This window comes from Schistocerca nitens, chromosome 2, assembly GCF_023898315.1.
Source record: "Schistocerca nitens isolate TAMUIC-IGC-003100 chromosome 2, iqSchNite1.1, whole genome shotgun sequence".
NCBI lineage: Eukaryota > Metazoa > Arthropoda > Insecta > Orthoptera > Acrididae > Schistocerca > Schistocerca nitens.
The window spans coordinates 34,744,005-34,759,913 of NC_064615.1; the positions used below are offsets into that span (position 1 = coordinate 34,744,005).

The 15,909-nt window shown below is 39.3% G+C and overlaps 1 protein-coding gene across 1 annotated transcript in view; it reads left to right on the top strand.

Moving 5' to 3' along the window:
- Nucleotides 1-15,909, top strand: part of LOC126235699 (E3 ubiquitin-protein ligase SMURF1) — a 177,320-nt gene that overhangs the window by 91,233 nt on the left and 70,178 nt on the right. The window contains exons 7-8 of the mRNA XM_049944453.1: nucleotides 1,778-1,977; nucleotides 10,329-10,569. Of these exons, the coding sequence (XP_049800410.1) occupies nucleotides 1,778-1,977; nucleotides 10,329-10,569 (441 nt within the window). The remainder of the gene's footprint in view (nucleotides 1-1,777; nucleotides 1,978-10,328; nucleotides 10,570-15,909) is intronic.

A 15,909-nucleotide genomic window follows, 5' to 3' on the forward strand; every position in this document is an offset into this window, starting at 1 on the left:
TCATCCATCCCCCTGATGTGCCCAGTTTTCAGATATATCCCCCATTGAGAAGTTGAAATGGTTTTGAACATTATCTCCCAAGATAAATATCTAACATTGCTATGATCCTCCTGATATGTAATTGCATGACTGCAGTGCTGCTAAAGATGTTAGAAAAGATACTGATATCTTTGTCAAAAACCATTTGTCCACACGGATAGCAACCTAGGTCTATGAACCTCTACAGTGAATGACCTGTGTAATCTGTGAATAAAAACTTGTTCATCTGGGAGCATTTTTCTTTAATATATTTCTTAGAGAGATTCCGTATGGTATATGTCGTCCTCTCCTGGCATGGCACAAATTGTAACCGTGAAATAGCACTACTTCAAAACAGCTTAAGCAAACCAGCAATTACCTGAGTCCATATCACTAGGCAGTTTGAAATAGACTGTTCCCTGAAAGTTACCTACCTGTTATTTGGCCAGATTCTAATATTAAATTAAGTATCAACCAAATTCCTTTACAAATAACTTTTTATTACAGTACTTCAAAGTGTATGTATCAACTACAATTTGCAATAAATCTACAGAGTTATAAATTCAGTTACAAGTATGTCTTCAGAGATAGGTTTTTGTGATTTAGATATAGCTTGCAAGTGTTAACACCACATGCCACTGGGTTACTTATTGCAGCATAAGCTATTGCTAGTTTCCTCTTAAAATAAAAATTTAAAAAAAAAAAAAATGCTGACCACACCAACATTACTTAACCAAATAAATGTGTATGTAACAGTACCAGCAAAATACTACATATCCAATTAGAAAATACTCATCAATATGGAATTACTGTTACTGAGCTCTCAGTTACATTAGAAATTATATGAAGTGAAGTGTAATTAAAAATGACAAGCGTTTTTGAGGATGAAAAACAAACTGCATTTTGTTCTACAAATATTCATGTCGAACCAATTTTTGGCTTATTGGTCCATCTGCAGGATCCTCAGTATCTACAACTACACTTACTTACGTGCTCTGCAAGCCACCATATGGTGCTTAGTGGAAAGTACCTTGTACCATTGCTAGCCATTCCCTTTCCTGTTCCAATCGCAAATGGAGTGACAGCAAAAAGACTGACTATATGCTTCTGTACAAACTGTAATTTCTCTTATCTCGTCTTTTCCAGTTCTTAACGTGAGACGTATGTTGTTGGCAATAGAAATGTGTGCAGTCGGTCTTAAGTGTTGGTTCTCTAAACTTTCCCAATAATGTTTTGCGAAAAGAATGTAGTCTTCCCTCCAGTGATTGCCACTAGAGCTCACGGAGCATTTCTGTAACACTCGTGTGTTAAGCAAACCTACTGATGATAAAGCTAGCAACACGACTCTGAATTGCTTCATTGTCTTAGTTTAATTCAACGTGGTCAGAATCTCATACACTTGAGTAGTAGTTGCATAATTGTTCTATTCATGATCTCATGTACAGATGAGCTACATTTGCTTTCCAACATTACACCAAGGATGTAGAATGGCCCAGTAAGCCGAAAACTTGCTCGATATATAGTAGTAGAACAAAACAGTTCGTTTCTTTTTCAACTTTAAATATGAATTGTTCTACTGAGAAGTGCATTAAAATGGTAAGTTCATAGAACCATGTTATGTTGTTCTCCTGTGAAGAATTAGTACTATATTTATGTTAAGTAAGTGTTTCATTTTCATTCAAAATAAATTTTAATGTATTAAAAGGATGAGCTTTGAATGATACCTAGTTTTGTATGAAATGGCGTCTTTAATTCACAGTGAAGCTGAAAATCGGCCTTCAAGAACAGAGCTGCCAGCTGCTGGCAGTAGACGTGAACGTGAAAATTCTTCAGGCAGTCAGGCTCAAGCAGCTGCTCATCGTCGACGATCTGCACGACAGAGAAATTCATTGATGTTGCAACAGGCTGGTCGTGGTTCTCACAATATTAGTCAGCCGGGAGACTTGCCACCAGGATATGGTAAGTGGAAAAACTAGTAACAGGTCTGACAGTGAAAAGGACGGTTTGGGAACTGTGGAAATAACATATTTTATTAGATATCAGAAAATGGGTGGTGCCATCTGGACAATAAACCTTTGCCATTGACCCAGATATTGATGTTCAGTTGAGATGTCATTGTGGACTGGTGAATGACACGCTGTTGCCGTGAAGGCATTTTAAAAATACAAGAAGAGGTATATGGCTGTGCAGCATGTGTTTTGTGCTTATTACAGTCTTGTACATCGTGCCCTGGTCCTATCGACATATGCTATGAAAGTGTGGCTACCAAACTTTGAGGAAATGGGTGACACAGTGCAAAAGAGGAGTGGAAATGATGATATGAGACAAGAAGAAATTGGAATTAATATGGAAGATATAAGGGATACAGTATTGGTCACAGTTTATCAGTATTGTATAACAATAACGGAAATTCTTGGCTGGAGCAAAATGTAAAGTAAGGGAAAGGGAATTGATCACCTATAGCAGATCGATGTGTGGATGTGGTGCTATAGAAGGATGTTGAAAACTAGGTGGACTGATAAAAAGAAGGAATGATTCTAAGCAGAATTGGTGAAGAAAGGGACATATGGAAAACACTGACAAGAAGACAGGACAAGATGATAGAACTTGTGGTAAAACATAATAATAAACAGAGCAGAAGAGTTTAGTGGAAGACAGAGACTAGAATATATCCAACAAATAATTGAGAATGTGCAGGGTGTAAGTGTAACTCCGAGCTGAATAGGTTCCACAGGATAAGTCACGGTGGCCCAAATCAAACCAGTCAGAAGACTGATGTCTCAAAAAAATTTAACAGAATTGCTGATTTTTTTTTTCTTTCATAAATATACACAGTCAGTAAGAAAATAGTGACACACTTTTTGTTCTACATTGTGGTTGATTATTGTTTGTTGTCTGTGTTCTACTTTTTCAGTAAACAGTTCATTAAATTTAGGAGCATGTCACCTCTCTCTGGATCTTCTCAGTAGACTGATGATACCTTGTGGCCCAAAACAGCCACTGATATATGAGCTTTGAACTGCAAGACAGTCAATTCTTCTTTCCTTCCTGATACACAACCAAATAACCTCCAGCCAGAGAGCAGAGAAGAAAAGACAAGGAAAAAAAGTGGCTCCAGTAAATGGAGGCCTCAGCTGTATTGTAAGCCCCTATCCCACAAGACTGACGTTGTGCACTGTGACATTGTTCCTACTCAGCAGGTGGTGCATGCAGAGGCTGAAATATGACCCACCTTCTCACCTCCTTGCCACCATCCTGATTGCCCCTACATACAGTGGAACTGGAATGTTTATTTTTACCAGTTAGTGGAATTCTGACACCTGCTTTCTTTTTACCCAGAACATATACAGATCTTCAGGAAATTAGTTCCCCCAACACATATACCCTACCTTACATAACCACTGTACCTATTTGAAAAACAGAATTGACCCTTTGAGGGCATCAGGTGGTGACTGCACTTTGTTGCTTGCGGGCATTTTTAATTATCAGTTCCCACATAATACAGCGTTAGAGGCTGTGGCTGTTCCTTACGGATTACTATTGATTTTATTCTCTGCCATGTCTACCTCCCCCATCAGACAGGGAGCTGACATATCAGGAGATAGCTGACATGATCCATTGTATACCTTCACTTTTTCTCTTTGTGGGTGGTTTCAGTGTCCACAACCCATGGTGGGGCAGTAATAGAACATCTGATGAGGTACTCTAACGCAACAAGTGATGAGAGACCTTGACTTATGTTTACTAAGTAGTGACACACCAACTCATTTTAGTGTGGTATCTAGTGTGCATATTGGTATCAATCTCTGTCTGAACCCTGTCTTATCCTTTAAATCCAATGAAGGGTACATGATGATTTCTGTGCAAGTGAACATTTCCCAGTTATCAAGAGCCTCCCACATTTTACCCAATCACGGATACACTACCATATAAAACACCAGTTGAAGGAATATTGCGACTGCTCACATGGGTGGTCCAAGTTGCATCGTATCTATAGTCACCAGCTAACAGCTGGTTTTTCCATTATCCTTTTGCATAGCAGTATATATTCTGCCTCTAATGTTATTACAGAACACTTCGTGGCACACTTCATGCTAGCATGTGGAGGATAAGAATGTGTCCTTCACTACACAAAATCTGAAACCATGTAATGTTCCTTTCAGTGTGACAGTCATGGCATTATTACATTCTTACCACACTGTACAAATGGGGTTTTAGAGGCCCCTTCATGATTTCTTTTTAAATGAAATTTTCTAACTTTTGGTTGTTTCCTGCCTGAGTTGGGACATCATTTTGTACCACCCATATGCAGGCCAGTCCTGGGGTCACTTGTGACTACCAGTTTTTCACTGTGAAGAAGTGTTATGCACTCCAAGCAGCCTTTCGATGTAGAACTGTTCACCCAAACCCAGAACTTTACCTTTGTTATGAACCGCTCAATGGGGTATTTTTTTTTTTTTTTTTTTTTTTTTTTTTTAAAGCTGGATCAATGTGGCCACCACATTTGCCTACTTAAAAAGAATTACCAGTTGGCCTACATTAATAAAAAATGTTCATAAAAAATCTTGCCCAAATGCAGATCAAAATGAATCAAACACTACATATCTAAAATGAACCGCTTTTCATAAAACTTTGTTAACAATAATACTATATTGCAATCTTGAGACTTAAATAATATACACATTTTCAATAATAAATAAGGGTGTGAGAGTTTAGAAATAAGATGACATAGTTTTACATGTTGTTGTGTGTGAATTAAATATTTTTGAGAAAAATTTATCTAAAAACAAACATGATGTGACTTACCAAACGAAAGCGCTGGCAGGTCGATAGACACACAAACAAACACAAACATACACACAAAATTCAAGCGTTCGCAACAAACTGTTGCCTCATCAGGAAAGAGGGAAGGAGAGGGAAAGACGAAAGGATGTGGGTTTTAAGGGAGAGGGTAAAGAGTCATTCCAATCCCGGGAGCGGAAAGACTTACCTTAGGGGGAAAAAAGGACGGGTATACACTCGCGCACACACACACATATCCATCCACACATACACAGACACAAGCAGACATATTTAAAGACAAATAGTTTGGGCGGACATCTCTGCCCAAACTATTTGTCTTTAAATATGTCTGCTTGTGTCTGTATATGTGTGGATGGATATGTGTGTATGTGTGTGTGTGTGTGTGTGTGTGTGTGTGTGTGTGTGTGTGTGCGAGTGTATGCCCGTCCTTTTTTCCCCCTAAGGTAAGTCTTTCCACTCCCGGGATTGGAATGACTCCTTACCCTCTCCCTTAAAACCCACATCCTTTCGTCTTTCCCTCTCCTTCCCTCTTTCCTGATGAGGCAACAGTTTGTTGCGAAAGCTTGAATTTTGTGTGTACGTTTGTGTTTGTTTGTGTGTCTGTCGACCTGCCAGCACTTTCATTTGGTAAGTCACATCAACTTTGTTTTTTGATATATTTTTCCTACGTGGAATGTTTCCCTCTATTTTATATATATATATATATATATATATATATATATATATATATATAACAGAGGGAAACATTCCACGTGGAAAAAATATATATCTGCTTGTGTCTGTATGTGTGGATGGATATGTGTGTGTGTGCGAGTGTATACCTGTCCTTTTTTCCCCTTAAGGTAAGTCTTTCCGCTCCCGGGATTGGAATGACTCCTTACCCTCTCCCTTAAAACCCACATCCTTTCATCTTTCCCTCTCCTTCCCTCTTTCCTGATGAGGCAACCGTTGGTTGCGAAAGCTAGAATTTTGTGTGTATATTTGTGTTTGTTTGTGTGTCTATCGACCTGCCAGCGCTTTTGTTTGGTAAGTCTCATCATCTTTCTTTTTAGATATATTTTTTCCACGTGGAATGTTTCCCTCTGTTATATTCATATCATTAATTTGAACCCAACAATGACGTTTGTTATTGTCACTGTTACATTTCGAAGTCTTTTCTGTCGTCTTATTTCCTCCTTCTGTTTTTGCCAGTAGTTTCCCTTTGTATTCACCTTCTCCTTTTTACCGTAATCCACTATACAATTTTATCCCGCCGATATATACTCAACAATACGTAATAATACGTAACCCACTTCCAAACCATAACCAAAAAATTTTTTCTTCCGCTACTGCTATAAAATCCACCGTTTCTAGTTCACAAACAGTTCCTTTCAGCTATTAAACAACCTTTTCGGCTAGTTTTAATAACTTTTGCTTTATTTCGATTTCCGTTTTTTCACATCACCGATCATTTTTAGCCGCTTCCCACAGGTTTTAACGTTATTATTTCTCCACCAGACAATTGTTAGCCTCATTTCCATAATCTGCCACCACCATACCACTACTTTTAATACATCCTCACGTAGTTTTTTCGAAATTTTCCCGAATTTCTCCACCCTTTAACGTGTTTTGGCGGCAACACAACCACCTAACCTTTATGCACATCGTTTTCTACCTACACTATTTCACCACAGGATCAACATAACCCAGCTCCAACCAACCCCTTTTCGCCTCTTTTCACACCAGATCCCCATTTGCTTTCTACTTCACCTTTATCTCTCCCCACATATTTTTATATTCATTTTCATTTCAGCCAAATATGTCTGCTTGTGTCTGTATGTGTGGATGGATATGTGTGTGTGTGCGAGTGTATACCTGTCCTTTTTTCCCCCTAAGGTAAGTCTTTCCGCTCCCGGGATTGGAATGACTCCTTACCCTCTCCCTTAAAACCCACATCCTTTCGTCTTTCCCTCTCCTTCCCTCTTTCCTGATGAGGCAACAGTTTGTTGCGAAAGCTTGAATTTTGTGTGTATATTTGTGTTTGTTTGTGTGTCTATCGACCTGCCAGCGCTTTTGTTTGGTAAGTCTCATCATCTTTCTTTATATATATATATATATATATATATATATATATATATATATATATATATATATATATATATATATATATAGAAAGTGATGAGACTTGCCAAACAAAAGCGCTGGCAGGTCGATAGACACACAAACATACACACAAAAATCTAGCTTTCGCAACAAACGGTTGCTTCGTCAGGAAAGAGGGAAGGAGAGGGAAAGATGAAAGGAAGTGGGTTTTAAGGGAGAGGGTAAGGAGTCATTCCAATCCCGGGAGCGGAAAGACTTACCTTAGGGGGCAAAAAGGACGGGTATACACTCGCACACACACACACACACATCCATCCACACATATACAGACACAAGCAGATATATTTAAAGGCAAAGAGTTTGGGCAGAGATGTCAGTCGAGGCAGAAGTGAAGAGGCAAAGATGATGTTGAATGACAGGTGAGGTATGAGTGGCGGCAACTTGAAATTAGCGGAGATTGAGGCCTGGTGGGTAACGGGAAGAGAGGATATATTGAAGAGCAAGTTCCCATCTCCGGAGTTCGGATAGGTTGGTGTTGGTGGGAAGTATCCAGATAACCCGGACGGTGTAACACTGTGCCAAGATGTGCTGGCCGTGCACCAAGGCATGTTTAGCCACAGGGTGATCCTCATTACCAACAAACACTGTCTGCCTGTGTCCATTCATGCGAATGGACAGTTTGTTGCTGGTCATTCCCACATAGAATGCATCACAGTGTAGGCAGGTCAGTTGGTAAATCACGTGGGTGCTTTCACATGTGGCTCTGCCTTTGATCGTGTACACCTTCCGGGTTACAGGACTGGAGTAGGTGGTGGTGGGAGGGTGCATGGGACAGGTTTTACACCGGGGGCGGTTACAAGGATAGGAGCCAGAGGGTAGGGAAGGTGGTTTGGGGATTTCATAGGGATGAACTAACAGGTTACGAAGGTTAGGTGGACGGCGGAAAGACACTCTTGGTGGAGTGGGGAGGATTTCCTGAAGGATGGATCTCATTTCAGGGCAGGATTTGAGGAAGTCGTATCCCTGCTGGAGAGCCACATTCAGAGTCTGGTCCAGTCCCGGAAAGTATCCTGTCACAAGTGGGGCACTTTTGTGGTTCTTCTGTGGGGGATTCTGGGTTCGAGGGGATGAGGAAGTGGCTCTGGTTATTTGCTTCTGTACCAGGTCGGGAGGGTAGTTGCGAGATGCGAAAGCTGTTGTCAGGTTGTGGGTGTAATGGTTCAGGGATTCCGGACTGGAGCAGATTCGTTTGCCACGAAGACCTAGGCTGTAGGGAAGGGACCGTTTGATGTGGAATGGGTGGCAGCTGTCATAATGGAGGTACTGTTGCTTGTTGGTGGGTTTGATGTGGACGGACTTCGTTCGGTAAGTCACATCATCTGTGTTTTTAATATGAATATAATAGAGGGAAACATTCCACGTGGGAAAAATATATATAAAAACAAAGAAGATGTGACTTACCAAACGAAAGCGCTGGCAGGTTGATAGACACACAAAAAAACACAAACATACACACAAAATTCTAGCTTTCACAACAAACGGCTGCTTCATCAGGAAAGAGGGAAGGAGAGGGAAAGACGAAAGGATGTGGGTTTTAAGGGAGAGGGTAAGGAGTCATTCCAATCCCGGGAGCGGAAAGACTTACTTTAGGGGGGGAAAAGGACAGGTATACACTTGCATACACACACATATCCATACGCACATACACAGACACAAGCAGACATTTGTAAAGGCAAAGAGTTTGGGCAGAGATGTCAGTCGAGGTGGAAGTACATAGGCAAAGATGTTGTTGAATGACAGGTGAGGTATGAGCGGCGGCAACTTGAAATTAGCGGAGGTTGAGGCCTGGCGGGTAACGAGAAGAGAGGATATACTGAAGGGCAAGTTCCCATCTCCGGAGTTCTGACAGGTATCCAGATAACCCGGACGGTGTAACACTGTGCCAAGATGTGCTGGCTGTGCACCAAGGCATGTTTAGCCACAGGGTGATCCTCATTACCAACAAACACTGTCTGCCTATGTCCATTCATGCGAATGGACAGTTTGTTGCTGGTCATTCCCACATAAAAAGCTTCATGTTTTTCATAGCAGTAAATGCTCCTTTCACTAACTGTCAATGATTCTTAAACAATTATGTTGCTGATTTTGGGGGAAAAAACTATAGCTTCTACGATATCATCGTGAATAAGAAAGTTCTGTATGTAAACCATATGGCAAAATACTCTCCTCTTTGCATGCTATCATGACATGAGGGATGTTATCAATATTTCAGTGTCACACATTTGCGATCAGAAGTGAATGTGCTACATAAAATCAGTTTCATCTAGACTTAAGGGTGATATTGCTCCCCTCCCGAGTTTAAAGAAAAAATTGAAATGGTAGCTACATTTCATACACAGCAATATATGGCATAATATCCATCAAACACAGATGCATAGCAACCCGTTCTTCCATTGCAACATTTTTGAATTTCATGCTTATATTTGAAACATCACAAAAGCTATGACTTTAATGAAATGATGGTCATTTCACCTTGAAGCTGACATATAAAGCTACAAGTAATGAAGTAATGTGTGTGTGTGTGTGGGGGGGGGGGGGGGGGCTGGGCTATGCTCCCCAAGCATAAAAGTTGTTTGTCCTGTTGAGCACTTGGATAGCCTCATAAAATGAAACACCTGGGCATCCAGTATGCTACACATCACTCTGCTGACACAGAACACTTTGTGTTTTGCAGTATGGCAACATATCAGCACTATTGGTTTCTCATTGCAACACTGTAATATGTTACTGCTATGTGGAAAGGCCAGTGATGGCTTAGCTGGTATTAAATATGTTCTCTGTGATAGCAAATGTATGTGAGAAACATTACTGAACTAGCAGTAATATTAGGTTCTGAAAAGGAACCTACTTAGCAGGGTAGGAGACTGCATGCAAGTGTTATACATACAAACGAGGAACATTAACTTAGCCTCTCATTTGTGTTCTGTGCTGCTTAATAGCATCACTAGAAAAATAAGCAATGAAACAAATATATTGATCAAAATTTGGAATAACTTCATTTTTTAAAAAGTTACTTCACCACAGTGAAGAATGATATTTAAACTATTGTTATACCAAGTGTATGAACCACATACCATTTTGCTCTTTCTTATTAACACCAACTTCTGCTACACAGTGATACTTTTTGATTGTATAAATTTTATATTGCTTTTATCAGTAATGTTTTAATATTTATTTTGGAGTGATTTGGTATTTGCATAATTTTGGACATGAAACATAATCATTATCCTGAGTCTAAATTTGATGTATTCAATAAAGAATGTATATCCTGTGATGCAACTAAATTACTGCTTTAGAAATAGAACATGTACTTTCATTGCAGCGAGGTGGCAACTTGGTTAAAAACTAATTACATTAATTTTCAGAATTACGAACAACGCAGCAAGGGCAGGTGTATTTCTACCATGTTCCATCTGGAATAAGTACATGGCATGACCCACGCATTCCACGAGACCTGACTGTAAGCTCAGATCTCGGTCCTTTACCACCAGGATGGGAAATGAGGCAAACTAGTTCTGGACGTATTTATTTTGTAGATCACAATAACCGCACCACTCAGTTCACTGATCCACGGCTGTCTGGTGCAGTAATCTCAAATCTCATTAAGTAAGTTTTTCTGCAGTGGTGATCTTGATTATTGTTTTTGATGCTGCAACTCTCCAGTTATTAGTGAAACATTTGATTCTTTTGTTATTCTTGGTTCAGTTTGATCATGTTCCCTCTTATGTTTGTGTCAGGTAAACTGTGTAAATCAAATGAGAGATCTTTATAAACTCACAGTCAGAATGGGAGCTTATATATTCATGTTGAGAAATAGTGGTAGCTTGTAATATAGCTCAAAATGTCCTGTTGTTTCCTTAAATCATTCCATATAAATGCCATCATAGTCTATTTGAGGATGCTGAACTAGTGTGCTGTGTCAAATGACCTCTGTACAAAGAGGGCATGAAATGATTGAAAAGAAAGAGGCAAACTTTAAAGAAATTGATTTCAGAAATAGTGTGGCATGAAATGAAATATTTCAGCATAATGCTGTGGAAACACTAATTATGTGTTAAACGTTACCTGAAACTTCCCAAATTAATCAAAGACTGGGTTAGGATAATTGTTTTCTTTTCCTTCTCCTAAAGGCAATTGTTCATTGTTCTGTTTTCTGTAATTTCTACTCGTTATTTCCATTTTTTAACAATTCAATTTTATGCAGACTCTTAATTTTTTGGTACTGTCAGTAGTGCATATAAAACAAGTGCCCTGTTGCTCTCATACTAAATCTGCATACGAATTAAATGCATGGAAAAGTTAAAGAATTTACTGTATTGTGCACAAACACACAATTTTAATATGTATGTGGGACAGATTAATTGGGATTAAATATTGGAAATAACGTGTGTGTGGAGGGGGGGGGGGGGGGCGTGCTTGCGTGCATGTGCGCGCATGTCTGTGTTTACGTTCTTTGTCTACTGCTACTGTGCCTACTTTCATGGCAGTATCAAACTATTTATGTTCAAACATGAAAGTGAACGCCACCCACACATTACTGGTCACTCTTGTGGTGTGTGCACACAACAGAATTCTGCTGACAGCACTTAGTATTGGATGGTAACTGTTACAGTGATTTTGTGCTTCTCCTCAACTGACTGGTTTGCTAGGAACTTCATCTGTGAAGTTTCAGACATCACCTAACAAGTGCAGAAATTCCCGATGTAGGCTTCTTCTAATGAAATGACAGACTTCTGTGTTCAGGCGACAACATTAATTTCTTAGCTTTGAAATGCAGATTTGTTTTAAACAGGAAACTATGAAATGCAGAAACTGGAATATGTTTCAACCTAGAAGTAACTGCTAGGAGAAAGTTGTTGTTAAAATTTTATTTTGGTAAGTAATAGAGAACAGGACAGCTGACAATACAAAGAGGAATGTGACAGAAATTATAAGAGTGAGCAGGAAAGTGATAGGGAAAGTATCACAAATAGAACAATATACATGAAACTGAGGAAGACTATACTGTAATTTGACATTGTATGAATGAACTGTTGGTTAGGCAAACACACATAATCTTGTCACTGAAAATATAAGCCTAATAGATTGATGGAGTAGAACAAGGAGGAGAAGGTTCTTAAATTATGAAACCTGAATGAAAATTACACAAGTTACCAAAATTATAGCCTTCTTCTCACATAACACGTGAATAAGAAATGTAATGAAGTAGTGTAATAACATGCAACTGGGACAAAAGAAACTTGGAACATTTGCAAATCTCAGATAAGTCAAAATATCTGAATGAAAGTAAGGGCTGCTATTCCAGTAGAACAACAGTTTTGGTAATTCAGTTAGTTATTCATATGAAGGCTTACATAACCTGAACGAAACACAGGTACTCACAGGAATCAGAGTTTTATAAAAAGTTTGAAATGTTTGCTTTTAAACTCAAAATATCTATAATAGTATTGGTGCAGTTTCAGATTATGATACACGAAGAAAACAAGAAATATGTGCAAAATACAGTGAGACAAAATTTAAATTATTCAGAAAATAATTGGAATTTACTGTAACTACCAGTAATATGCAGTGGAAAGAAAAAGTAACTTCCGATCACGGCTTTTATTTAAGAACAGAACAGTTATTATTTTACTTTACAGTTTAGTCAAGAGTTACTCTTCTGTTAAATTTACTGACACCAGTCCCTTATTACATTAAAAGATATTGCAATTTACCTTCAAAATTATACACTCCATAAATTATACAGGGTTATTACAAATGATTGAAGCGATTTCACAGCTCTACAATAACTTTATTATTTGAGATATTTTCACAATGCTTTGCACACACATACAAAAACTCAAAAAGTTTTTTTAGGCATTCACAAATGTTCGATATGTGCCCCTTTAGTGATTCGGCAGACATCAAGCCGATAATCAAGTTCCTCCCACACTCGGCGCAGCATGTCCCCATCAATGAGTTCGAAAGCATCGTTGATGCGAACTCGCAGTTCTGGCACGTTTCTTGGTAGAGGAGGTTTAAACACTGAATCTTTCACATAACCCCACAGAAAGAAATCGCATGGGGTTAAGTCGGGAGAGCATGGAGGCCATGACATGAATTGCTGATCATGATCTCCACCACGACCGATCCATCGGTTTTCCAATCTCCTGTTTAAGAAATGCCGAACATCATGATGGAAGTGTGGTGGAGCACCATCCAGTTGAAACATGAAGTCGGCGCTGTCAGTCTCCAGTTGTGGCATGAGCCAATTTTCCAGCATGTCCAGATACACGTGTCCTGTAACGTTTTTTTCGCAGAAGAAAAAGGGGCCATAAACTTTAAACCGTGAGATTGCACAAAACACGTTAACTTTTGGTGAATTGCGAATTTGCTGCACGAATGCTTGAGGATTCTCTACCGCCCAGATTCGCACATTGTGTCTGTTCACTTCACCATTAAGAAAAAATGTTGCTTCATCACTGAAAACAAGTTTCGCACTGAACGCATCCTCTTACACGAGCTGTTGCAACCGCGCCGAAAATTCAAAGCGTTTGACTTTGTCATCGGGTGTCAGGGCTTGTAGCAATTGTAGACGGTAAGGCTTCTGCTTTAGCCTTTTCCGTAAGATTTTCCAAACCGTCGGCTGTGGTACGTTTAGCTCCCTGCTTGCTTTATTCGTCGACTTCCGCGGGCTACGCGTGAAACTTGCCCGCACGCGTTCAATCGTTTCATCGCTCACTGCAGGTCGACCCGTTGATTTCCCCTTACAGAGGCATCCAGAAGCTTTAAACTTCGCATACCATCGCCGAATGGAGTTAGCAGTGGGTGGATCTTTGTTGAACTTCGTCCTGAACTGTCGTTCCACTGTTATGACTGACTGATGTGAGTGCATTTCAAGCACTACATACGCTTTCTCGGCTCCTGTCGCCATTTTGTCTCTGGCGGCAGAAACCTGAAGTGCAGCTTCAGCCGAACAAAACTTTGAGTTTTTCTACGTATCTGTAGTGTGTCGTGACCATATGTCAATGAATGGAGCTACAGTGAATTTATGAAATCGCTTCAATCATTTGTAATAGCCCTGTACTTGTATTTCTGTTGGGAAACAGGTTTTATTGTTGTCCAGGTAACCATGATATAACTCGATAATAAAATTAGGAATTGATTGATATTTAGTAGAAGTATTAGTTCTACTACTACAGAGCCAGCACTGAACGTTCTAAATGTCCGGAATGTTCAGTCTTGAGATCATTAATGCAGCAAAACTGTCCCTACCATGTTGTTTATGTGTAAGAGTGGCACAGTATGTTTGCCTTTGTAAGTGACCCAATGCTAACTGTTTCCTTCTGCTGTGGATAACTTTCTTCCAAAGATATTCTTTATGTTATCTAATTTATCGTAATGTCTTATATTACTAACTGTGCTATGTCTCTGTCTTCACCCAGTGTAATGAAAATGGGTGCTGCACGATGTGTTGAAGAAGAAATGTAAATTTTCATAATTCTAGTGCAGTATTTACAATGTGTTTGGATGACTACACAATATATTTAAATATTGGGATACTTTTGTATAAAAGGTGGAGAAAAGCCTTTATAAAAATAAAATTGCATCTATATGGTCTTGCGACACTGTACAAAGAGTGTGGATGTGTGCAACAATGCAAAGAACGTGTGCCCCCCTCCCCCCCCCCCCACACACACACACAGACAGACAGACAGAGAAGAGACGAAATATACTTTTCATGCTCTTCATTGGGAATGTGGTCTCAGTTGGATATCATTCCCAAAAAAGCTAGCAATTCATATACCTTCAGATTTACATTTTTTTCCTTCTGTATTGCATAAAGAATGCTCTGGAGAATTAAGTCTTCTAAAATTGGCTTCATAACAAAAATAAAACCATCAGTTGCTATGAGGCAATCTCGAAATAATTTTACAGGACCTGCAATAAGAACACGGGAATTGATATAGCGCTAGAGAGTTGTAGACAGAACAGACTTCTAGTGCAATACACGTAGTAGTGAAGTATATTTTGCAGGCTTGGGGGGGGGGGGGGGGGGAGAGATAGAGAGAGAGAGAGAGAGAGAGAGAGAGAGAGAGAGAGAGAGAGAGAGAGAGAGAGAGAAGGAAAGTGTAAGAATATACCTTCACCGCATGTGTAATCAAAATTCTTTGTTTCAATGAATTTTTCTCTCCACTTTCTTTCATAGTTTGGCTGATCCTCACTTTGAGGTGTAGGTGTAGATGGTGAAATATTCTGCGAGGCATCATTATCTGAACCACTGGGGTTTGTTTCACTATCTGCCTGCGTGAAAAGGCTTTGTCATAATTGTTAACATTTTCGTCATCTTCATTTTCAATGCCAGTTATTTATGAAGTATCAGTGGGAATATCCTCATACAAAACCTCTTCAATTTCTGCATCAGTCAAAGGGCGAAAACAACCATCAGTATTATGATTTTTGTCCATGTGTGTGAGAAAAAGTTAGACGAACAACATGTGAGAGGTTACGTCATGCAGCTACAATAAAGTGCTCTCACAGCTTGGCGGTACTTGTAAGTCCACTTTATATTTTCCATTGTATGTCATTTGTTTATAGTGTAATGCTCCAAACTAGTGTAAAAAACAGACAAAAGTTCTTACAATGGAAAATCCGACCGAAGTTTCAATAGCTTGCACACAAAGATAGACAACAGTATGGAAACAAACATGTGAAATCTTCTGTTTTCACTGTAGCAACAAGGAGTTTAAAGCTTTATTGCCAGAGAGGTGTAGCTATTGCATAGTAACAGCTTTGAAACAGTAGAGTGGAGGTACAGGAAAGTAACAACAGGCTCTCAGCACACAAAACTGAACTGTGAGAAACTTATGTGACTAAAAACTTACTGGTACCTTTACATACCATCGGGCAACAAAGAGTTAAAACAGGGTTTATGGTTTGAAGGCAAATGGAATAATCACACGAATG